Source organism: Trichosurus vulpecula, chromosome 6, assembly GCF_011100635.1.
Source record: "Trichosurus vulpecula isolate mTriVul1 chromosome 6, mTriVul1.pri, whole genome shotgun sequence".
Taxonomy (NCBI): Eukaryota; Metazoa; Chordata; class Mammalia; order Diprotodontia; family Phalangeridae; genus Trichosurus; species Trichosurus vulpecula.
The window spans coordinates 226,237,130-226,262,900 of record NC_050578.1 but is presented as its reverse complement, the minus strand read 5'-3'; the positions used below and the strand labels follow the sequence as shown (position 1 = coordinate 226,262,900).

The 25,771-nt window shown below is 41.8% G+C and overlaps 1 protein-coding gene across 3 annotated transcripts in view; it reads left to right on the top strand.

Annotated features, from left to right (window-relative positions):
* Positions 1-25,771, top strand: part of SCUBE2 (signal peptide, CUB domain and EGF like domain containing 2) — a 79,780-nt gene that overhangs the window by 17,498 nt on the left and 36,511 nt on the right. The window contains exons 5-16 of one of the 3 annotated variants that reach the window (XM_036764342.1): positions 2,801-2,926; positions 6,976-7,092; positions 8,086-8,178; positions 10,352-10,468; positions 11,474-11,596; positions 15,248-15,364; positions 16,414-16,536; positions 17,000-17,116; positions 17,420-17,506; positions 19,478-19,582; positions 20,931-21,086; positions 21,500-21,706. In XM_036764342.1, coding sequence (XP_036620237.1) covers positions 2,801-2,926; positions 6,976-7,092; positions 8,086-8,178; positions 10,352-10,468; positions 11,474-11,596; positions 15,248-15,364; positions 16,414-16,536; positions 17,000-17,116; positions 17,420-17,506; positions 19,478-19,582; positions 20,931-21,086; positions 21,500-21,706 — 1,488 coding nt within the window. The remainder of the gene's footprint in view (positions 1-2,800; positions 2,927-6,975; positions 7,093-8,085; positions 8,179-10,351; positions 10,469-11,473; positions 11,597-15,247; positions 15,365-16,413; positions 16,537-16,999; positions 17,117-17,419; positions 17,507-19,477; positions 19,583-20,930; positions 21,087-21,499; positions 21,707-25,771) is intronic. The other 2 variants (XM_036764343.1, XM_036764344.1) reach the window with 2 other exon arrangements.

Below are 25,771 nucleotides of genomic sequence, written 5' to 3'. Positions count from 1 at the left end.
ACTCACTGTTTTGCACACGAAGAAAACCGAAGCCCTTAGAGGCTCAGTAACTTGCCCATTGTCACACACCTGGAAGTGCTGTCAGAGTTGGGATTCATACTCAACTCTACCTTGACCTCTACCTCTACCCAGCTCCCTTTTCTCATATAGCAAGCTGCAACCCCCTAACATGTTATGCTATCTCTTAGTGGTCAGACTGACTTTTTGTGGAGTAAAATCACTTTTGATGCTTCTGAGTCTCTACAGAGAATAATTCCAGGCAGAAAGGGGGCTGACCTTCATAGCTGAACCCCAGACTAGTTGTTACTTGAGGTCCTTCTTTACTTTCTCTCCAAAGTCCAGCACCCCAGAGCTACTAAGGTACGGCCCCTTTGGTCTGCCTACCACCACCATCCTTAGAGATGAAGAAAGAAGACCTCCAGGTGGGACTGAGAGTTCTAAAGTCCTCCCTGCCTCTGGTCCTCTCTATACAATCTCTTCTTTTACTTTGTATGCTTACACTTGCCTATTTCACATGTCACAGTTTGATCTGGTTTTTATCTATGATTTGTCAATTCCATACTGGGACCTCTGTAAATAAGAAGAAATTTACTAGTGGATGTTCTAACCACCCCCACCCCCCACTTTCCATTGTTGATTGACAACCTAAATATCACTCACAGCTTAATCTCAAATGACAGGTAAGTTAAATATACATTAACTGTGTTGCTGAGAATTATCATTATTATTCAATTCCGCAAGCATTCTTAACTACTCTCACCATAAATGCCGTTGCTGACATGTTCAGTTTACCCATTCGTGGCCTTGGTTTCTATAAATACAAATAAATAAATGGTTAACCTGTCTTATGAGCATGGTAATCAAAAGGAATAAGTTGCTAAAGCAGCAGTCACCAACAACTTGGATAGATCATTTTTGCATGGGCAAGCAATCAAAAGGGTTTGCCAAGTGGCTGAAAATGCCGCTCAAAGAAACTCCATTAGCCCGAGCAATAAGAGAGCTTTACACTAATCCAGGGCAAATTTCCTTCCTTCTTAATTGGCAGCAGCTGTTGGCAGAGGTGAGCTGAATTAAGACCAGCACCCAGCAGACTGAGGGAGGGCAAGGGTGTGATGTTGGCTCGTAGCTGGCAGATACAAACAAGACAGTTTTAGGAGAGGCATAAAGGGCTATGGGAAATATTACCTTTACACTGTACATTTTATTTGCACTAAATTTCTGTCATCTTGTTACATGTAGAGGTGGTTTATGAGATTTGGGGAGCAGAAGTCTAGATTTTATTATGGAATATTAAGTGAAGGGAAAGGGAAATAGTACAAAATAAATAGTTTTGAATTTTTTATAGTGGAGATTTTTGATCCCTGCAGTAATGGGTATTTTTATAATCATGTGTAAAACTGTGACACTCATAATATCAGGAGCCTCTTGTTGGTTCACTCACGGTCAGTGATGTATACAGTGGTAAGCTCAGAAGCAGGCAGGCATTGCTGCCTTTTTATCTTTTTAGTTCCAGGGCATAGTACAGGGGCTGACGTAGATTTTTAATCAATGTTTGTCTAATTGATTTGAATGCTGGTAGAGAAAATCACCAGAGACTGGAATCAGGATATTGGGAGGGAAAAAGAGGTGTGGGGTTCTAATGCCAAGTTTTAGAGTATATGTGGCATATTAATGGATCACATTTTGTTCTTGTGCAGTCATTTCATGCGATTCCTACTGGCGTTTTAAGTGAGTTGATTTGTGATTAATTGGGTGGTAGAAGAGGTATTAAAAAGTGGTATTAGAAATGTCCCCGATGAGTGACTGGAGTATGAGAGACTCGTTTGAATATATTGTCTTCTATTGATGTCACAACTATTTTCTCAGTCATCCAGGCTCATATTTTTTAAAATTATTTTTCACTCTACTACCTATATCATCAGCTGCCAAATTTTACTGATTGAATTTCCATAATGTCTCTCACATCATTTTCCTCTTCTTCACTCACTCTGCTATGCCCCTAGTTCAGGCCTTCATCATCCCTAGCCTGAATTATTGGCCTCCAAACTGGTCACCCTATTTCCAGTCTCCGATATATCCTTCAGACAGCTGCCAAAATAATTTTATTCATAGCCAAGTCTAACTATAATATTCTTCTCCTCAAAAACCTTCACTAGTGTCAGCTTCAGTGACTGCTTATCACTTTCAGAATAAACCTCTTCAGCCTGGTATTTAAGGTCCTCCTCAACCTGCCTCCAGCCTATTTTTCTAGATTCATTTCATGCTGCTCTACCTTATATATTTTTCAGTCTAGCAGTTCAGACATCTTGACCTGCCCTGTCCTGTCTCCCACTTTCATACGAGCCATTCCACTTGCTGGAATATCTGCCCTTTCACATTCTCCCCTGTTGAAAATATACTCTTCCTTCAGAGCCCAGTCCAAGTGCTATGTATACCTCCTCCAAGAAACACCCAGCTTAAAGGGACTGCTCCCGTGGTGCATTTTCTTAGAGGATCTTGTCTAAATCTCTCCTTTGCCCTTCTTGCATTCTTCCTTCTATCACTCTTACCTGTGTGTGTTGTATCCTCTCTTACTGATCCAAGGTCCATGACGACAGGCACTTTAGGTCATTCCTCTCTGTCTTCTCAGAACCTAGCACAGTTCCTGAGGTATCCTGGGCATTTAATATCTGTTGGTCAAATCTGTGGAGTCTTATAACACATGAGCTTACAGAGGGGGTGGGTATCTCAAGGGCAAACTGTGTCTCTGGGCAGCCTGACCAAAGATCAGTTGTATCCATGTGTCAACCCTGTTTTGCAGAGGGCTTAGGCTGCCTGAATAAGGATCACGGCTGTGGCCACTTCTGCAAGGAGACCCTGGAGGGAGGAGTAGCCTGTGAATGCAGGTCTGGCTTTGAACTGGCCAAAAACCAAAGGGATTGCATCCGTAAGTATGGAGCTGGGCCTGCTCTTGTCTTCTGGAAGCCTAATAAGCAGTATTCTGCTGCTTTCACCAATCACTTGCTCAGTTAGCCACATACCTCCTTTATGGTACAGGTATCGTGAATGTTAATGACGTTGAGAAAAGTCAGGAGTTTGGAAGTTAGTGCATAAGATAAAGGTCTCAACCTGTTGTTTAGCTACCATAGAAAAGTTATCTATCACAATGGGAAGTAAACTGATACTTGGGAGCTGTATTGGAAACTTAAGACTTAGGACCAAGAGGAAGCAAATGAAAAGATGTTTGGAGAAGAAAAAGCAAGCAGGATTTGTGTGCGGGTAATAAATACTTCAACATTCAAAAGATTTGTAATTTTGCCTTAGTAGATGGATTCACGAGTTCCTGAGACAAGAAACAATCTCTTGATGGCCCAGCCTTCTAGTGATAAATCTGTCAGAATTTAGCCAGGCTGGTTCTCTTGTCCTTTGCTGAGCCTTTCGGGTTTCGTAGGACCAGCCAGAGTTTGAAATGTTCTGTTGGTATAGCTTTTGAGAACCCACATGCTCTAAATGCATGGAAGTACAGATTTATTTATCACTTTACAGAGCTCTTTGAAAAGTAATTGTGGCAGTAAAACTCCAGCTGATGTAAAAAAAACTCATTTATGTTATTCACCTTTTTTTTTAAATTTTAGAAAGGGTTCTACAATCCTTCTAATAGGAACTTCAGCAAGAGTAGATGATTGAAAACTATGTACAGATTTGTAGGGGGAGAGTTGTGAATAGAGAATAGGCTACACTTGGAGACAGGCAGAAGGCAGATTTATTTCTCATCTGAGAGATGATGATGTTTTTCCTCATAGTTGTTGTCAGTGCTAGGCTAAATGTTAAAGCTGGGAAGTCCTGATGCCTAATACACAGGGAGCTTGTGATCTGATCACTGGAAGCCACATCAGAAGGCAGGGCTTTGAGCCCTGGCTCTAGTGCTAATGTAATAGTCATGGACAAGGGGTCTAACCTCCTTTGAGATTCCATTTCCTTGTACGTAAGATGAGGAGGATAATATCTACACTACCTTCCTCACACTATTGTTGTGAGAAAAATGCTTTGTGAGTCTGTAAAAGTACTATAGGATTGTATGTCAATCTTTATTTAAGACTGCTAGTGTGGAGAAGGAGCGTTGGACGTGAGATAGAAAACCTGGGCTTGGCGTGGGTTGTGCGTCTCTCCAGTGCTCATGGAGATGTAGCTGGCCTGCCTTGGTTAGCCTTACACAGAGATGAGTTTTTATTACCAGCTACTGTTAATGTTAGCTTTCTGAGCATGGCTTCTTGAGGATTATTTCAGCAGACCTTAGGCTCTGGCTGGTGTTACCAACTTGGAAAGCTTTTGAGTATGGGCGTAGTGACAGACTGCATGCCTGTGGTGGATATGCATTCAGTGGATAGAGCGCTGGGCCTGGAGTCAGGAAGACCTGAGCTCAAATCCAGCCTCAGACACTTCCTAGCTGTGTGACCCTGGGGAAGTCACTTAACCCTGTGTGCCTCAGTTTCCTCACCTGTAAAATGAGCTGGAGAAGGAAATGGCAAACCACTTCAGTATCTTTGCCAAGAAAACCCCAAAAGAGTCAGATACAACTAAAACAACTAAATAACAAACAGGAACTTAGCTAAGTTCTAAGAGGCTCATAACCAGGTTATGAGCCACATAGTTATAAAATGGCCATGGGATTATAAAAGTTTTGGCCCTGGCACTCTGGAAACCATCTATGAAGGCTTAGAGGGGTTGGCATCTATTGGTGGAGCTGATAGCAATGAAATCATGAATATTTGAAGAATGAAGTTTTATTTTCATTAACAATAACAATAATTAAAAATTGAGCTGCCCACCAAGAAGGACAAACATGCCGGGTAACTGCTAAAACCCATTAACTTGCTAGATATGTAAATTTGTATTCTGTAGTTTTCAAATTAAGGAGGAATTGCAGGCAGGCAGAGTTATATTGATCCTTCTCATCTACAGCACTGTAAAGCCCAGCTGACAGGCTCAGATTTTAAATGTGCAGTTTTTAAATGCAATTTCCCCCTCCTTTCTTTTAGGTATTAGTTTAGGAGAAAAGTTCTGTAACAGTAGCAACGATTTAACTTGGGTAGCTGAAGAGTTCTTCAGAGAGAATGAAAGATTCCAGGGGCTCCACGGGGCTAGAAGAAATTGAAGACCTAAAGAGTTTGGGCATTGGAATAGAAACAGAGGGAATTTAAAATAGCTGCTGGTGGGAGAGGGCTAGAAAGGTTAATGTTGTTTTAATTATATGTGTTGTGTGTGCAAGTGATACGTTACTTTGACATGAATACCAGCCTCTCACAGAGTCTCCCTTGATCATTCTTCCCTTCAGACCAAATCAAAATAAAGCAATTGGCTTAGAGCATTCTGTACTGTTTGGAAGAAGCAGGTTTTGATGATTTTTAAAAAATACATTTTTATTGATACTTTTTTGTTTTTATATCACCTAGATTTCCTCCTGTATACCTCACTCTGCTCCCTCACAGGGAGCATAGAATTTTCTTTTAAAAGAAAAAGAGGATCGACAATTAAAAAAAAACTTAGAGAAATATGAGCCAATTAAGTATTTCTGTTTTCATTCCCAAGAACATAAAGTGATACTGAAAATTGGTCAATGTCCTCTTCTAAAAAAGCTGAAAACTTAATGATACAATAGATTCCCTTGAATAGAACTAAGTCAGAACCATGTGTGAGAATTCTATTTTAATGAAGCCCACAGAGTAGGTACACAGCAAATAAAAAATGTGCATGCTTTAATCTAAATACTGTGCTTTACTTCAGAGGGACAAGACCACTTCCCTCTTTATACCAATGAGCTGGCTGAGATGATAATCAGTCATTATAGTTTTATTTTTGTTGGCTGGCCTCATTACCGTAGCTTAGGCAGGCACAGAAGATGCCTGAACTCTCCCCATTTACCAGTTCAGTGCAAGAAGGTAGTCTTAGATAGCAGTCTGAGGATGCAGAGTATCAAAGTTCTGGAAACCCCACAATCATAGACATCACTGAATCCTTTTTTATAAACCGTCTCCTTTGCCACTTGGTAAAAAACCGGGTCTGGAAGGGCTTCTAAAGAAAATCTAGGCATGCTCCAATGCCACAAAGGGCTATCTAGAAACAAAATAGTGCAGGTCCTTGTGTCGAAACTTCCCCTTAGAGCAGGAAAACAAATAAAGGGAAACCCTTTCATTCTGGAACCATGTCCCGTTACAGCGAGGCTCTTGTGTCCTTCCTGCCACAATTTTAAGTGTAATTTGTTTCTTTTGAATGGCAACCGTTTCCGGTTGGTTTACATGTTTATGTTGGGAAGAGGGAAGAGCTGAGTCACAAATGAGATTTATCCATATGTTTCTCAGGTATTAGTAAATGCTCTCTTATCTCATTAAGGACGGCTGAGCTGTGAAGCCAGCAATCAGCGGTTGTCAGTAACCCCGAAGGCAAGAAACTCTGGGCAGTTTTTTCAGCGCATTGCTGCCCGCAGAACTGATTGTCTATGAAGAAAGGAGAGAGAGCTAGGAAGTAGAACTAGGGGAGGCTTTTTTGTGGGGCCGTGGCCCAGCTGTGGAAATGTTGTGTGTTAGGCAGTGGGCATGCTGCCCAAATCCCAGGCACAGGGAACCCCAAATGGCTGTGCAGCAGGGACTCTTTCACCAGGTCACACAGAGTTAGGCCCCCCCACAGCACTTTGTGGAAGCCTCTGCTCTCTCCTTTGGGCCCGTGTCACAAGCTGTTGAACTTGCATGTAACAGGACCTTGATGGTGTCCCTTGACTTTCATTGCATTGACTGTGGAGATTCCATAAGTCTTAAAGTCAGAGGGATCTCAAGGCATTTGATCTAGCAGTCAGCCTTGAAGCAGTTAAGGTAGTTTACAGATCAAGGCAACTGAAGCCCAGAGATTAGATTATTAACCCTAGGGTTGAGGGCCAGGTCTCTTGCCATGGCATCATGCTGGCTTTTTGGCGTGTTACTGATTCATGTGTTTTCTTTTCAGTGACATGTAATCATGGAAATGGCAGATGTCAGCACATATGTGATGATACAGATGAAGGACCTGAGTGTAGTTGCCACCCAAAGTACAGGGTGCACACAGATGGGAGATCCTGCCTGGGTCAGTATGCAGACTGGCATCTGTTCTATCAGAAAACGATGCTGCTGACGACAAAGGCTGTCTGGATGTGGGTGTGGTACGACCAACAGTCCTTCCTGCACTTCTCCCATTAAGATCGCCCTTTGGTTTTTGGCTCTAGTCACAGTGACGTTATTTAGACATTAACTATATTAATAGAAGCATGATGACAGTTGATGTTTGTATAGCATCTTCAGCTGTACAAAGTGCTTCAGAGAGCCCTGAGAGGTAGGTATTACAGGTTTTCCTGCCACTATCTGATAGATAAAAAAATTGAGTTTAGTGACTTGCCCATGGTCACGTTGCTAATAAGGGTCAAATGCAGGTTTTGAACTTGGGTCTTCCTGACTCCAGGTCCCCAACTCTATATATTGTAGTACCTAGTTCTTGTTTAGTGATTTTTTTTCACACCTCGGAACTTTTTTCCCATCCTGGAAGAGGGAATATGTTTGCTACTGATACTCCAGAATATAATATGTTAAATTTGTAAAAAGTGCTTTTGAAAAATCTTTCATACCTTTTTAAACAAAGGATATATTGCTATTTTCACGTGTTGTTTTTCTTCAAAATGGTATAAGCCTGAGTTGACAATCAGGAGGTGTTGTTTCACATCTCCGGTGAAATAACATGCTCCTATAGCTCATTTTTAAAAAGCATATTTAAGATTTTAGATAAAGTCGATGGCATAGTTTTCCCTAGGGCAAAAGTTCTTAACTTGGAGTCAGTGGACCTCCAAAGTATCTATGTATAGATTTCAGTGGGTCTGTGATTTTTTATAAATATATTTCAATAATAATTAGCTTTCTTTGTAATCCTATAGGTTTTATTTTAATTCATGAACATCATTCTGAGGAGTCCATAAACTTCACCAGACTGCCAGAGAGGTCGACAAAACAAAAATGGTTAAAAGCACCTCTCCTAGGGGTAGGAACAGTCTCCTGACTCTTCTGGGTTTGTTGTTTGTTTCTCTTATAGAGAAAGAGGATTCTACCCTGGAGCTAATGGAGAAAAACGTCACCTCATCAGTAGCTGATGTCGACCGAAGAGTAAAACGGAGACTACTTATGGGTAAGATGGACAACCTCTCACCACTTACAACATTGTAGGGCAGAGAGGCCCCTGCCCTCCATGTCGACCTCATAGCCCTTTTCTCAGTCTAACAGTAGCAACATAATAGGTCACGTCTGTTAGACTAGGGAGTATCAGACTTTACATTGCCTTTAATTACAGTTTTTTTGTTTGTATATTCTTTGTCTTCTTCCTAGACCATACCTTCCTTGAGGGCAGAAACTCTTGACTTATTCATCTTTGCATGCCTTGTAGCACCTTGGACATAGGTCCTTGCTTAATAAATTTCTGTTAAATGGGTAGATAGAACACCTGGTCTATTATTATGCCTTATTTAGTATTTAATGAGAATATTGAGAGAGATTGCTCCTTATTGAGACACTTCATGTGGAAGAGGGATTCCTTTTCTGCTTGGCTCTGGAGGAAATTTCAGCAAAGCTGACTGTATTTCAGTCTAGGGATTAAATTCCCAACTGTTTGAACTGTTGAAGAGTGTGACCAGCAGCTTGTCTGACCAAGTCATTGCTGGAGATCTTATAGAGGGGCTTCACATTTTGGTTGTGGCTGAGCAGGCAGCATGGGCTGCAATGGATCAGACAGCCTCGTGCCTCCACGTACCACCTCTGTGCCTGGAGGCCTCCTTTCCTCTCTGGGACTCACCTTTCTCTTGTGTAAAAGGAATAGCTCACTCCGAGATCATCTCTTCTAGGTGTCTATGGCCTAAAAGCTCCAAGTCTGTGGTCCTAGGACTAGATGGCCTCTGAGCCTCTTACAACTCAGAGAGTTTGGGATTCATTTGATTGCCCTTCATTTAATTATTTTTTCAGTCTACTGCCTCTCTTATGTAGAAAGTTTAGGAATGAGCAGAGTGAGGATTAGATATAGAACAGCCCCCGAAGTTACAGGAATAGAACTTTACCACTCAACTGATATTTTTCTGGCAAAAAGGAGAGCCAGAGCAGACTATAGAGCATTTGGGATGAGCCCTCGAAGCCTTTTTAGGGTTATTTCAGCAAAGCAGCTGATTTTATATTTAGCAGCCAGTGGCGACCTGGCATTTGTAATTTCTAACGGAACTTTATACAGTTCATAACTGTTCATGATAGATTACCATAATAGATTATTGGTTATGATAGAGGGAAGGCAGGGGGAATAATTTGTCCATGGTCACACAGCTTAGTCAGTAGCAGAGTATGGACTAGAATCTAGTTCTCTTGGCTTTCAGCCTAGTGTTCTTGGTCCAGCACTGGGGCACCTCTCTTCCTGGCCTATAGGAAAGTAACTCCATTTCTGTAGCATTATAAGGTTCACAAAGACCTTTTCTTACAACAGCACGATTAGGTAGGTCACACAAAGATGGTTGTCCCCATTTTACAGAGGAGTAAGTTAAGGCCCTGAGAAGTAAAGTGACTTATTATAGATAAGCAGGTCTATGATCAGTAGGTCTAATGATCACTGATCATTATCTAGAAGTGACCTCAGAGGTCCTCTAGTACAACCTAGTCATTTTACAGTTCAGGAAAATGAAACACAGAGAGGTTGTGCCTTACTGCAGCTCACCCAGTAGGAAGTGAGTAATACAGACAGGATTCAAATTCAAGACATGCTTGAACTATTGGGCCTGTGACCCATGCAGGGATCAGGTCGCAGGATGTCCTCTGGAATGAGTGGCTGGATGGAGAATGGGAAGCATGCTCTGGGGCTTTCTAGTTAGAGTGGGCTGAGGCAAGTTTTCATTCACTGACCCATCAGTCAACCAGCCAGTAAACATTTATTAAGTGCCTACTGTGTGCCAGACACTGAGCCAAGCAATCAGGGCAGAGATTCACTTCCATCCCAAGAGCATGATCTCTGGAGGTATTCTTGGTGGAGAGAAGTAAACAGCAACAGAGTAGATGGCAAGATTCTGCTCCATCCCCGGGCCCAGTACTCTTACCATTAGCATATGCTGCCTTCTTCCACCCCTCCAACACTTCCCCCATTACAGTGGGCTGCACTGGATCCTGGGAGTCCCAACAGCAGGTGGCAATGACATGGACTCCATTGTACTTTAGGCCTTTCTTGGACTTTTAGTCATGTAGGCACATCGAGACACTGCAGTCCTTTCTTTCTAGCTGTATTATTGCTTCTCAGAAAAGCAAACAGTTTTTTTCATTTCCTTTTTTTTAATCAGAAACATGTGCTGTAAACAATGGAGGCTGTGACCGCACATGTAAGGACACATCTACTGGTGTTCACTGTAGCTGCCCTGTGGGATTCACCCTTCAGTTTGATGGGAAGACATGTAAAGGTAGGTTCCCTCCCAATGGAGGAAATGTGTGTTCAAATGTTAAGAATAAGCCCTGCTGTGCCAACATGACACAACGAAGACCCCTCTTCTCCATCTACAAGCCATCGTTGCCACCTCCTGAATGTCTTCAGATTTGATTATGACTCATATCAATAGCAGATTTTCTTATTTGGGCCAGTGAAAACTTGTGATTGAGCAAGCTTAATTAAAACCAATTTAATTTTGCTAGCTGTTGGGAAGGTCAGCCTCTATGAACATCAAATAATTCATTTCAGGCTATAACCTTATTAGAAAGAAAGGCAGAAGATCAAGGAAATATCCATTTTGAAGAGATAATATCAGCATATTATAAATAACAACCTAGATAATTATCCAGAGTAAATTAATGAAGAATTAACCCATTAATTCTTACTGATCAAGGGGATCTCAGTGATCTCTTGGTATTTTATGGGCATAAGTACAAAGGACTGGTTACTTAGCATGTTAAAAAGAGATAACTAGTTAGCTGTTTCAGTTATCTGTTATCAACTGTATCAATTGGAAAAATGTAAAATAATTTTGAGTATCAGGAAATTTTTTTTAAAAAATTGAGTATTTTGTTGTATCAGTTTTATAGCAAGTGTTTAAGCTCCTTAAAAAGTTTTAATGATTAAAATGGGACTAGAGACTATACATACTGAAAGAAACTGAGTGTTGAACAGAGAACCTCAAGAGAACCTCATTCTTCTTTTCCATAGCTTTGTTCCTGTTGGCTAGGGAAGAGTAATGCAAGAATTCTAAATATATTCCAAAGAGATGAAGATTATCTGGCTTTTAAAAAAGGGATAAGTAGGGGAGATAATGAGTGTGCCAATTTTAAAGCAGAAAACCAACTGGAAGTGGAACATCCTTGAAAACTCTTTGATGAACTATTGTTGGGAGTTACAGAGCTTTTGCAAGCACCTTAGGGGTGAACAGGGAAAATCAACAGATGTATTCATTTTTATTTGTGTTTTTCTGTTGCAGACATTGATGAGTGTCAGACTGGTAATGGAGGCTGCGATCACTTCTGCAGAAACACTGTTGGCAGTTTCGATTGCAGTTGTAAGAAAGGCTTTAAATTATTAACAGATGAAAAGTCTTGTCAAGGTATGTGCTGAGAATGCCTGAAGATTGACTCACCGTATGGCCTTGAACTAGTCACCTATCTAAATTATATCTCGCTTTATGAAATAGAACAAGAATGCTCATATGCCTCACAGGTATGTTATGCATATCAAAGAGTTCATGATCAAAGACCTTGAAAAACTTGCTCTTCTTAGGAGGAAAAGGAGAATTTAGAACAAGTTAAGTCAAACCCCATAATAAGGTTCCTCCTCTTTTTAAAAGACATCCTTTTAGTTCTTCATGTGAAGTGTATCTGAGAAATATAAGCAGGTGTTCAGCCATCCTGCCAAGGACATGTTTTGTAGCTGACATAAGAAAATGGACTGAATTTTCTCAAATAGCAAGAAATCTTGCCATAGAAGCATCTGCCTCTCAAAAGCTCACGATAGCAAGATGGTGGTGCCTGTCAGTGATTAGCGACTGAATTTGATCCTTGTGTCTGGCTTGGAACTGGCAAGCTTTGACAGGCATGGAGTGAATTATTTTTTATAGGTTTTTAAAGGGACATATATGGGGAGCCCTCAGGAAGCATACATTCCTTGCATCATTCACTTATATCACGTGGGTGATATGTTAAGTGGTGAGAGCTGGTTGTCTATTAGAGATACAGACTATACTGTGTATTTCTGCCTGCACTTCACACAAAGATGGTATTAACATTTTAGCTCTTCCCCTCCTTGCGGCTGTTCCTTCTGCTTTCAATTTGGTGATGATTTATTAAGTACCTATTGTGTGTGCTAGATGCCATAGGAGATGTAAAGATGAAAATAATAAACATTGTTCCTGTTGTCAGTGTGGAGATACAGTCTAGCAGATTGTGTAAGACATGCACAAATAATTATGATACAAATTTGAGGTTTTTTTAATGTATAAATATATATGTCCTCTGCCACAAGTCTGTCATAGTTCAAGAAATACTTATTAAGCACTTAAGCACTCTGTAATAGCAGCACAAAGTAAATTTTTGATGAGTGCTTTCTTCTTGAAAATCTGACATGTACAGCTGAGGACAGAGGGGTGTGAAAGACCATATGAGTCACTTCTTAGGGGGTTTAGGAAGCGCTTTGTGATGAGGTGAGGCCTGAGCTCAATATAGAATGAAGAGAAGGATTTCAGCCCATGCAGCCATAAACTCCTTGAGAGCAAGGGCTGTTCTTGCTTTTTCTTTGTATCCCATGACTTAGCAGAGTGTCTTGCATATGCAGGAGGAAGCTCTTAATACATGCTTGTTAACTGATTGATTCTATGTGTGGGGAATGGACAAAACATTCACCATCGAAGTCCCTGGAGCTGGGACCTCAGAAACAGCCTCGCCAAACCCACCCCTGAACAGGAATCCCCCTGACCACATGCCTGACAAGGGTCATCCAGCCTCTGCTCGAAGGCCTTCCATGCCCATCCAATGTATGCATGTATGGAAACAGGAGAGGGTGAGAAAGGAGGAAGGGAAAGGAAGGAGCTTAGCGTCCAACTCCTCCTTTTATGGAGAAGGGAATTGGCACAGAGAAGGGAAGAGACCTTCCCAGGGGCACACAGCTAGGAAGTGTCTGAAACAGGATTTGAATCCATATCTTTGTGGTACCAAGCCAAGAGCATTATCCCACTGTTCCATGTTGCCTTTAGTTTGGCTGGCATGTCTGGTGCCTGATGGCAAGAGTGTAGAATACATTTGGAAATGAAGGTTGAGATCAGATTGTGGATGTTTTTGAATGTCAGTGTAAGGAGTTTGTAGTTTATTTTGTAAGCAATGGAAAACCACTGAGGTTTTTGAATAGAGAATTCTAGGGTCAAACCCATGTATTGGGAAGATTATTTTGGTAGCTGTGTGAGGGATAGGTTGGAGCTGTCCTTGAAGCAAGGAAAACAGGTAGGAGGTAGTTATAAAGTTTGTATGTATCTATAGATATAAATATTGATATCTATATGTAAACAGCTCTTTGTATATATGCATATATATATACACACATATACATATTTGTGTGTCTATCTATCTGTCTATCTATCTAGATATCTGCTCCTTGTATCCATGACATCTCTGTCAGGAAGAAGGTAACATGCTTCATCATAGGTCCTCCAGAGACATTATTAGTCACTGCTTTGATCAGATTTCTTAAGTCTTTCAACTTTGTTTTTCTTTTTTTTTTTTTTTTTTTTTGGAGGGAGGAAGGCAAGGCAGTTGGGGTTAAGTGACTTGCCCAAGGTTACACAGCTAGTAAATGTGTCAAGTGTCTGAGGCTGGATTTGAACTCAAGTTCTCCTGACTCCAGGACCAGTGTTCTACTCACTGCACCATCTAGCTGACCTTCAACTTTGTTTTTCTTTACAGTGTTTTCTTCATATAATTGTTTTCCTGGTTCTGCTCACTTCGCTCTGTACCAGTTCATGCTGCCCAAGATTCTCTGAAATCTTTCTATCATTTCATATAGCACCATGATTTTCTATTACATATATAGAAAAATGGCTTCAGCAGAGTGCACTAATGCAGGATGATTAGATTTTGATGAGCAGGATGATCTTAAATTGACCTTTTCCATTTAAAGAAATGACTGCAACCCACTGAAGTGTCCAGGAAGTGGGACACAGAAATCTCAGGTATAGAGGAATGTAGAGATGGGGCCAGGAAGGAGAGCTGTGATGAGATGGACTCATGCATGCTGCTTAATGAGGACGCAGATGCTACTGGGAGTCTTGATCAGAGTATTGATGGGCCCTGGAGGGGAGGTCAGGCTTGGACTATGTGACCAAGACAAAGTCTGTATGGAAAGAGGAGTTGTATCTGCAGGTTTAAGTGAACACTGTTCTTATGGAACCCTATGGAGGGTAATAGTATTATTGGACAGGGTTGGAGTAAAATCTTAAAACCCTGGGCAGACTAATCTGACCTGATCAGAGACTAAACCTGACTTCAAAGTGTCTCTCCATATACCATGCCAGATTACCTTTCAAAGCATTATATATAAATCATATGAACTAGCATGACGAAGGGTTTCATGTTTATCCAACATGAAAATCAGTTGAAGGAACTAGGAATGTTGAACATGGTGAAGAGAAGACTGGAGGGGGACAGGATAACTGTCTTTAAGTGTTTAAAGGTCTGGAATTAAACTTTATTTGGCCTTAGAGGGCAGAACTCTGAGGACTGGAGGGAAGGTCTCTGAAAGGCAAATTTAGGCTTGAGGTCAGCAACAACTTCCCAACAACAAGAGCCTTCTAAAAGTGAAATGGTCTGACTGGGGAGGGAGGGGTTTTCCCTCTATTGGAGGTCTTCAGACAAAGGCTGGATGAGCAAGCCTGGTCATTTAGGCTGTAGAGGAAATTTCTTTTCTGTTAAGGGTTAGACATAGATGTCTTTGAACTCTAAAATCCTGTAATTCTGTGAGAAATGATATTATTGTCATTTTATTATCAACAGATATTTTAAAAATGTTTGCATAATAGAAGTTTTAATATTGTGGCATAGTCCTTTTTGCTATTGTGTTGGCAGTCATCCCACGCACACTGATTTGTGACATTAGTAATAAAGGCTTTCTGATGGGATGAACTGGTTGCTATGAGGGAAGTGGATGCTGAATTTACGGTTCAGCTGAGTTCTTTAGAATAAAACATTGCTAACCCTTCTTTGAAAATTTACAGATATCGACGAATGCTCTTTTGAAAGGACCTGTGACCACACATGCATCAATCATCCTGGCACCTTTGAGTGTGCTTGTAATAAAGGATATACCTTGTATGGTTTCACGCATTGTGGAGGTGAGGGAAATACATCTACAAGTATAGCATGTGGAGGTGACCATGGCTTGGGGAGAAAAGGAAATATGCCCAACCTTGAAGCTTCTTTAGCTTCCCCCATATTGCATAACGAAAGGAAAATTTCTGTCCTTCCTACAAGGGCAACAGACCATGTTGGCTTTCAGTAAGAGTGAGATGACTAACACTTCCAACAGTTTTGTTTCCTCTCATCAGCATGAAATGGAACAGAAGGGAATTCTGAGCTCTTTCAGCTGTGAAACTGTTTATTTGCTAGGGAACAATTGTACTTGTAATATAAGGAAGTGAATCCTACAAACTGATTAACATCAACTCCAATAAGCCTTCAATAAGTACCTATTATTCAAGGCAGGGCTGTCCAAAATACAGTCTGCAGGCCGCATGCCACCCGCAGTGAGATTTTATGCAGCCCACCTGTGGGTTTTAATTTTCATGAGGGAAAATATAAAATAATAATTTGCATGGAATGCGTGTTAGATTTCTTAATTCCATCACTAATAAATAATCTCGTTGATGTTAATTTTCTTTGGTGTTTTTAAGCGGTATTATGGATGGAACGTATCACACAGAATTTTCATTAATCGATTGTTGTAGGCTGTATGAGGCCCAGGCCATGTATTAAACTCCTCCGCCCTAAAGCATTATGTAAATGCAGACTGTTATTAACTTTTGTATCATGTGATTCCCTTGTTTCTGATCACAAAGGGTAAAGATCATGGGTGGGGAAGCTGTGGCAGGTTCCCCACCCCTGGTAAAGATGATGTATAACTGAATCACAGAATCTCTGAGTTGAAAGAGACTTTGGCAATCATCTGGCCCAAACCATATGAGATCAGTAGTCTCATCTACAGTATCCCTGTGTAGCCACCCATGAGCCTTTGCAGTGGGGAGCCCACCATTTTGTGAGGTAGCGGTCTCCACTTCTGTATGGTTCTTAGTATCAGAGAGACTTTCCTTAGAGTGAGAGGAAGTCTTTTGCCTTCCAACTCTGGGTGTGAAGTCCACTCACCAAAGATGATTTTCTTCTTCAGACACAAATGAGTGTAGCATCAATAATGGAGGCTGCCAGCAGACCTGTGTGAACACCGTGGGAAGCTATGAGTGCCGGTGCGCCTCAGACCACCGGCTCCACTGGAACAAGAAGGACTGCGTGGGTAAGGCCCGCTGCTCGTATTTCCTCCATCTGCAGGCTCTGACCGTTTGACCAGAAGGTGGGGCAGCAGTGGGCATTTTCACAAGTCTTGATTGGACAGCTAGGTGTAGTGGCTTACCACGTCTTCCACGCTTTTCATAGTTGATACGCCATCTGTTGTTTAAAAATGGTTGAGAACCAAGAGATACTTTGTAGGGTCTTTGGTACTCTCTTCTGTGTTTCTGTGAGGTGTGTACGTCTGTTTTCTATGCTGCTTCTCAGCATGAAAAATAGCTCACCTAGGGTGTTGTCCAGGGATGGGAGATGGAAAGCCTGCCTCTGGCTTCTTCTGACTTTTTCTTCTTTCCTGACCAGAACATTAGTTAGATGGAATGTGCTTTGGCCTATTTGTGTATTTGTCTTCTCTTCCATCATTTTCAACTGTGGAAGTGTTTCCATACACGCTTGTGTTTTGTCCTCTTTAGAAGTAAAGGGATTCTTGCCTGGTAACATGTCCCCCAAAGTGTCCATGCGCTGTACTAAGAGTGGTGGAGTGGAAAACTGCTTGCTAAACTGTCCCTCAGCTGTTCACCTCTCTCCAGGTGAGTGACCGGGTCTGCTTCACCCCCATCCCCAAGGGCAGCTTTACCTGAGGCAGGGATAAGTGGATGCCTGGGTCCAAGACAGTACCTAGAAATAGATGACTCTAACAGAGGGGCCTTTTTTTTTAACATGGATCTTTTCTTGGAATGTTGTCTAAGTAAACGTCTTTTTCCTTAGGGCATAGATAGTAGAGGCCAGAATGATTTGAGCTTCTGCTCTGTGTAGGTAGTGATTTTAGCTGTGTTACCTGTGTGTAATGTGCCCTTATGTGGAATTGCTGACTTCTGTGTTCTGCCTGTTAGGATATCAAGATGCCTACTCTGTCTCCTGTGGCGCCTCTTCTCATCTCAGGAGTCAACTACGTAAATCTAATGATTCTGCTTTGTTGGGTAATTACCATTCTCTAACGATACTCAGTGTTTGTCAGGTGGGCTCACGGAGTCATGTTGTTGGGAGATGGCCACATTTTATCTGCAGAGTGACAGCAGCCATGTCCGCAATGATCCCTTCCCTGTCTACTTCCTAGGCTCTCTGTGACGATCAATTGAGATAACAGATAGAAACAATTTGTAAGTCATAGAGCATTACATAAATTCAGGACTTTTTTCCCCTTAGAAACTTTCCTGCACACAAAGGACATTCTGTAGTTTTTTCTTGCCCATGGCCTTCAAGCCTACTGAGCCCCCAGAGATACTAAATGCTTTTCACCCACTCCGTCCCTTAAATTTCTGGTCTTATCACATGAAGTAACAGCTGACGGTTTACAGAAACTTCTCAATGATCAGGACTTCCCACAAACCCCAGGGAAACCGGTGGGTACCCAGGGAACATGTGTGTCCTAGTACGTGCAGAGGCTCCTAGAAATCGGCACAACTCAGAAAGAGATGGAGAGTAATGGAATTTCCCAGGCCCTGTTTGGCTTTTAAACCCTTTACCATGGCTCCAACCTACCCTTCGAGCCCTATCCATCACTCCTCCCCATGCGGTCTGTGGGCCAGCCAGGCTGACCTTGTGGCTCTTTCTCATTCATGACATTCTCATTCCCTCTCACCAGGCCTTTGCGCAGGCTTTCCCTCCTGCCTGGAATGCCCTCCCTCCTCGCCTCTGCCTCTTAGAACCCCTAGTTTCCTTTAAAGCTCAGCTCAAATGCCAATTCCTACACAAAGCCTCTTCTGGTCCCACCAGGTCCAAATACCTCCCTCTGGAATTACTTTGCAGTTATTTTAGACCTGCTTATGTGCACGTGATAGCCCCCTGTTCCCATTCAATGTAAGCTTGAAAGCAAGGACCATTTTATTTTACTATTTGTACCCTTGACCCCTTGCTCTGGGCTGGCACATGGTGGGGTGCTTAATCGGTACTTGCTGATCGTTTGATTGACCTCTGTCAACTTGAGTATGCACTTATAAGCCTTTTTAGCCCGAGAAGTCATGTGAACAGTTGTCCCTAGCTCCCCATATTGCACATTGTGGGGGCAGGGAAGTGTGCCTGCAAAGCAGTCCATGCAACTTAAGTAGCATCTGGGCCCTGGAGACCCTCCCTGGAAGCGCAGGAAGTCTGCCTAAAACCCTGTCCTTTCTCAGAACATGGACATATGGGAACTAGAGGCAACCCAGTCACCTGACCCAAGTCCACCACATTTAGTCCCAGTAACATCAGCCTTACTCTGAAATTATAAAGCCATCTCCCCTCTCTGTGCTAAAACCATGGGAAAGCAATGGGCTTGTCAACCTGGTCCCATCCTATCTTGTGCACATAGGTCTGCTCTTTAAAATTGGTCTGGTTTTTTTTATGCTTTTCTACATAAGGGAATGGCTTATGAAATTTCTGCTTTGTCTTTTTGGAAGGTTTGCCTTTAGAGGAGTCTTTTTTTTTCAATTGTCAAAGAAGTCTTGTTGACCTCTACAGACCTTGTTCTAATTGGGAGTGTGAAGATATTCTGACCTTTCAGAAAGTTACATAAGATATTTTTCTCACTTGCATCTTTTCCAATACTTTTTCTTTCATATTTGAACTTTGGATTACCTTTCTTTCTTTGAAAAATTTATTGATGAGTTTATTTCGTCCTAGCAGACGCTTCTCTATAAAGTGTATTCCTTCAAGAAACAATTTACTTTGGATTTTTTTTTAAGTGGAGTGATAAGTATAGCTTTACAAGCAGATTTTTCTGGCTCTATAAACAGGATTCTGGTATCTAATAATCCAGTTTCTCAGGCTATGGATAAAGATAGCAAATGCACAATATAGGCTTTTTTAAAGTGTTAAAATGGGTTATGTGTCCTTGCCAGTGGAAGGCTCAGTATTACCTGGTTTTTTCTTTCCTTTGCCTCTGAGGGTAACATCTCTGTTTCTTTCTGAAGATGTCGTCATCGTCAGGACAAGTGTCACCTTTAGGCTAAATGAAGGCAAATGTAGTTTGAGAAAGGCCGAGCTGCTTCCAGAGGGCCTGCCATCAATGATACCAGGTATGGATGGATGTGTCTTTATGGAGCAAGGTGTCTGGCATTGGGAGCTCATCTGCATGTTTGGGAAAACTAAATCGGAGACTTAGAGATAACAAAAGGCCCATCTGAAGATGCCCTTGTGTCTGAATTCAGCTTGGCTTAAAGAGAGTGTCCTTCAAATGGGGGAGGGCATTTTGGATCAGGTCATAACTTCTCCAGAGGTTCTTTTTATAAAGATAAGGCGGTCCCAAAAGTCTTGGTGCAGTTTTAAGCATGAATCACTTAAAGTGATTAAAACCACACCGAGACTTTTGGAAGAGTCTGTCTTTTCTTGTATCCACACGTTTTTCATTTTCAGTGTAGTTTAGTATGGATTTTTGTTACTTCTTTCAACCTCTAATACTGGGCCGAATTTTAGGAAACTTTTGATGATATGGTTTGTGAAGTGTGGGGTATCCTTGTACTGAAAAAGGAGGTCAATAAGTATAAATATAAAGTGCTCTGACCACTTGTGACTTTATTGGACCAACTTTGCTAGATTCTGAGACCTTAGAAGTACAACTACTTCTGAGTAAATAAAGCAGGATTTGGAGCAAAAAGAAAAAGGATTGAGGAAGGATACATCGTGCAGTTCTTCAGTTATGTCTTTTCCTTGGAGAGAGAGTGGCCTCCAGGCCCTGGCTTTGGCTGGCCCATATCAGACCAGCCAGCTACCCCTTCTTCACCTCACAGCTTCATGGGAGAGAAGAGCTTTGGGGATCCTAAGAGTAGAAACCGCAAGGGCGAATGGGACCCAAAGGCCCTGGATTGGGGGTTGGAAGACCGAGGTTCAAGTCCTGGTGGGGACATTTATTAGTTTTGTGAGTTTAGGCAAGTCACTAAACTTCCCTGGGTCTTTGTGTCCTCATCAATAAAGCGGGGATAATAATTCTTTCATTGCCTGTTTCATAAAGTGGTGAGGAAGGCACTTTGTAAACCTCAAAACACATTAAATGTAAGTTATCATTGATTTACACACAACTAGCTGTGATAACACAAGCTGAACTCCAGGGAATCGGCTGATACTCTCGAGGAGCATTGGTACTGTTTTCATACTTAGATTTCTGATCAGTAGGAAAAAGCTTTTTTGTCACTGGAATGACTTCTCAGGAGGATGAATCAATTTTAAAGTGATCTGATCCAGGAGGCCCTTGGCTCTTGAAGGTGTGAGCAAAGTATTTATATATAATTGTAATATCTTGATGTCTGGATTTTATCATTTGATCCCTTAAATGCTTTCATAACAAAATGTTTATGGGCACTGCAGTGAATGTTCTGTTGATGATTTTGCTGGAATCTGGCTTCCTGTAATTTTGTTTTTTTCATGCAGAGAAGTACAACTCAGTAAAAGAGGGCTTCCACTATGTCAACCTTACATGTGGCTCTGGCAAGCAAGTCTCTGGGGCCTTTGGCAGACCAGCCATGACTAAAGATATGTTTATCAGTGTTGACTTTGAGCTTGAAGCAAACCAACAGGAGGTGACAGGTTGGTTTGAAGTTTCCCCAGGTGCAATCAAGGCTTCTCCCAGCTTGTTCCTTATTTCTTCATCTTTCACTTTTCATCTTTCTTTACCAAAAAGTAAAAACAATGAAGTATCTCCTGTTTTGTATTTTTTTTTTGCCTCCAAGCTACATTGATTTGGTTTGGAAGCAGAAGGATTTTGCTTTCCTTACAAGAACCCAAAGCTGACATTTTTGCATTGCCAAATTTTTGTTTCATTTGAATGCTACCTAGTCTGCCAGTACCACTTTCCCCTAATTAAGACCTTTCCCTCCCCTATCTACCTTCATAGTTTGGGATGTTGGCTTGTGTTGGCATTTCAGAGTGGATGCTGCCAGCTGTTGCAGCTCCTATGTCCATTCCATGTTGCTCCTTACCTCTTACTCTTGATTCTATAGCATCTTGTGATCTGAGCTGTGTCCTGAAGAAGACAGAGAAGAGATTACGTAAAGCTATCCGGACACTTCGGAAAACAGTTCACCGTGAGCAGTTCCATCTGCGTTTGTCAGGAATGGATTTTGAAGTGGCAAAAAAGTCCGCCAGAGGATCTGAACACCCCACGGATCCCTGTGGCTTGGGGCAAGAGCACAGACAGGGCAAATGTGGTGAGTGGGCTGGCGAGGAGCCTTCTTTACTATATAACCCATCTGTAATCTAGTTATGTCCCCAAATAGAGACATGAATCATAGACTAATGAGTGTTAGATAGAGAAGAGGGCAAAGGTGAGCATCATCCATTGTGTGAGTGGAATTCAGCTCTGCTCAGAATACACTGGCCAAGATAAAAAGGACTGTAATTCCGATACATTATCCTTAAGAGAGAGAAAGCTATGTAGACCTTGATTTCCTCATAGAACATCTTGTAGCTTATCTTTTGACCAAGCACTCATATAATAATAGGAACTTGCCACTGGAAGACAGGAGTAGAGTCTGAAGGCATGTGGGTAGTCCAGAGAATAAGGGTTAGCTGATTTGGGGCCACTCCCCAAAATGGAGGTTCTGAGAAGAACTTACCAGTGGGAGATCTAATTATTATATGAATAAATTCTTCCTGGAACCTCCCTTTTGGGGAAGGGCCCATATCAGCCAGCTTTCCTTCTCCAGACTTAGTCACCATGTCCCTCAGTGAGTATGTTCCTCCTCCCTCCTCCTTGCTTTTCAGCCCCCCTTTTGTAATTTTCCCCTCTTTAGAATGTATGCTCCTTGAAGGCAGGTACAGTTTTTCTTTTTGTTTGAATTTGTGTCCCCAGTACTTTGTACAGTGCCTGACACATAGTAGGTCCATAATAAATGTTAATTGACTAACATACGTAGTACTGTAGATCCAAATTCAGAGGCAAACCAAAGCAGGGTCACAAAAGTCCTTAAAGTGATTGCTGAGGAGAGAAACCTGGGTTATATTTTGAAACAAAAAAATGATATTTTTAGGATTAAACACTGAGCACTGCACTACTCTTTCACAATTGTTTTGGAGGCCTGTCATTGGGATCATGTAGATTCTATTCCTTTGTAATGCATTACACGATTTACTTGGTTTAAGAGAAATTAGGACAGTCTGAGGACCAAAGGGTCTTCAGATGTAAAGACTTTGGTTCTCATTTTCTGAGAAAATCATTAAAAGAAGTTTCAACACCTTTGGTTCTGGGTAAGGAGAACTTAGATGCTAAGCCTCAGAACAATTATGACCAATTTTCTGCCTGGGGCATGTACCACAAAACCTAGGCCCTCAAATTGTCCTTTTCAGATGGATTCATTTGGAGGGAGGGAGACCCCAGGATGCCTTAAAGGTGCTGCCCTGGGAAGGAGGAAAAGAGAGTGTGGCCTAGGGCCAAGGTATCAGCGAACTTGCCTGGAGAATAAGCACTGGGGGGAGAAGAAATGCCATGAAGCAGCCTCCCATTATAACTAATGATATTTGGTTGTTTTTACACTGTTGAAGAAGCATACGTTCTGTCAGGGCCCTCTAAATGCCAGCGCTCCTGTCAAGGCCTTGGTTATCCCTCTGTAGCATGCCTTATGCCATTATCATATTAACTTTAGAAAACACGAAATACCATTAGATGGTAGGAGAGATTCCCAGAATGTTGGCTTAAACCTAGCTTGGAAACACAGTACCTTGGAACAGGTTGCAAGAGAAACTCCCTTTTCTCACACTTTAGGGAAAATGACTTGAAAGCACAGGTTTTGGCTTTCCCCAAATGGGGGGGAGTAGAGAAGTACTCCACGTACAATGTAAATCAGTCATCTGAAGGTTATTTCTTTTACACGGAGTGAAATACTAAACTGCCTGAGATGTAGAAGTGCACATCCAGCAATACTAGAACTTAAAACTTCTGTTAGATTCTTGGGGGACGTGATGCAGGACTGTCCAAGGGGCACTTGGTATTTCTCCACGGCTCTCTACTGTCCAAGCATGGCCCTCCAGGTCCCTGTCCTCTAGCAAGCCAGACTAGGGTTTAGCTGACCCTCCTTTTGGTGGTCTTCTCTAAGAAGAGCTCTTGCAGATATAGAGAGGGCACTTACCCTAGTGTAGCTGTCCCAGCTGAGAAACCCAGAAACTTCTGACCTTGAATGTTAAGGCCAGGATTGCTGTTCAGTCACCCCCCGGTCAGGGAAGGAAACTCAAAAAAAGCAAGACCCAGGCTGCGGCTTGCCTAGCAAGCTCCTGCACTAGCTGCCACGTGTGGACACTTTTTCATTTCTGCCCGTGGAGAGGGGTGGGGCAGCCCCATCCCTCACCCTTCACAGGAAGCCTAGGGAGTTTCTTGCTACTTTGGAGAACTGCAGGAAGGGAGAGACTGTGGGTGAAGTCATTCCCATTTTAAGGTTCACCAAGGAGGCCAGTTCTATCTGACTCAGCCTCTTGCCCCCTCTGGAGTAGAGGACCAAGGGACCTTGCCTGTCGCTGTAGCCCCATTCCCCATACATACTCCTTGGGGTATACTACCTGATACAGGCTGTTTGCAGATTTTTGCTATTGCAAATAGAATAGGTACAAATATTTTTGGTACAGATAGGTCCTTTTTTTCTTTTCGTGATGCCCTTAGGATATAGCCCCAGCAGTGGAGATGCAGCTAGCTCCAGAGATTTGGTCAGTGTTGTGATTCATTACATATTGTTGTATGGCTCTATCTGTAGTATGTTAGAGAGTCAGTTTCCCCGAAGTCCTTATCTTTAGAGGTTTTTGCTATTTTAGTGCTGCCTGTGAGATGGTAACTTAAGGTTGTCTTGAATTGTATTTCTCTGCTTCTAAGGAAATCTCAAATCTCCTTCTATTACACCTATCTCTGGGCTTACATTTTCCCCAGTAAGTATAAATTCCTTAAGGACAGGCACTGTTTGATTTTTAATACCTTGCCTAAATATTGGATACATGATCAAGTTGAATTGAACTCATGAGCTAAGCCCAAGGAAGCTTACCTGATAAAATTGAAAGCTGGGGCTTTTGTTTGTTTGCTCATTTGGCTTTTCTAAAATAGAGTGAAAAGCAACTCTCTCTGTTTGCTCAGCAAATTCTCAAATATTCCTACGTTATCCCAGCTGTCTTAAAGAAAAAATAAGACCGGTTCATTTTTTCCTCTTTTTAAATACTAGGTGTGACCATTTCCTATACATAAAAAGAAAGTCTCTTTTTTTTGTTTAAAAAATAGCTCTTATTTACATAGTATTTTATGGCTTACAGAGTATCCTCCCAACAATCCACAAGGTAGGTCCCTTCTACTTTCTGGGGTTCTCTTTATAAAGTTGTGTGTTACAAACAAGCCATCCCTCTCTCAGACCCATCAGTCAGACTTTTCCCCACCCACTTTTGTTAGGTTGCTTTAGTATGGCTTTGTACATTAGTCAGTGAGTCTCTGTGACAGGAACTTGTGGAAAACTGATTTCTCAGGCCCTGTAGACCAAATCCTAATGAGAATGTTGCCGTAACACTGCCTGGTATATGTTGCTCAAGTACAAAGGTCTGAGGATAAGGGTCAGATGTTATCTTAAGAGAGGCCTAATGACCATGACAGCTTATTCAGGTTGCACAGTGTATTTTATATGTAGCTGCCTGTGGTGAATGAATGTGTCTTTAAAATGCTTGTCAAACTAAATTAGGTGGGGTTTTGTTTTGTTTGGTTCTTAATGAGGCAGAGTGACTTTTTCCCTGTAGCTCCTCTTGCCATAGAGGGCTCTTATCCCCCTGATCTCAACTTTAAAGATTTTATACCAAGAAGAAAACCACAAGGAATTAATGGTTATGTATCTTGCCCTTGTGCTGAGCAGGCTGTTGTGCTGGTTCAGGCTTAAGGGAGAGGAATTGTCAGAGGAGGGAGTTGGGGTAAGGGTTGGATGCTTTAGAAAGTGGTTGACACTTTTCCCTGTTTACCTCACACAATGAGACTGGGCAGGTCCCTTGGTTTTAAAAGAAAATATTCATGGACAGTTGGGTTTGTGAATTGTGGGGGGAAAAGTGACTGTAGCTTAAAGATATTTACTGTTCTCATTTGTTTCGAATGATGGTATTCATAGAAACTAGAGTGATTATGATCTGAACTCCTGATACTATGTAAGGATCAAACCAAAACACTGGATAGAATCTGACAGCATAATTAGATCGAGGATCTTTTTCTTTTAGATTCAAGACGTGGTTTTTGGTGGCTGCAAGAGGAAGGAACTTTGCTCTGGGCT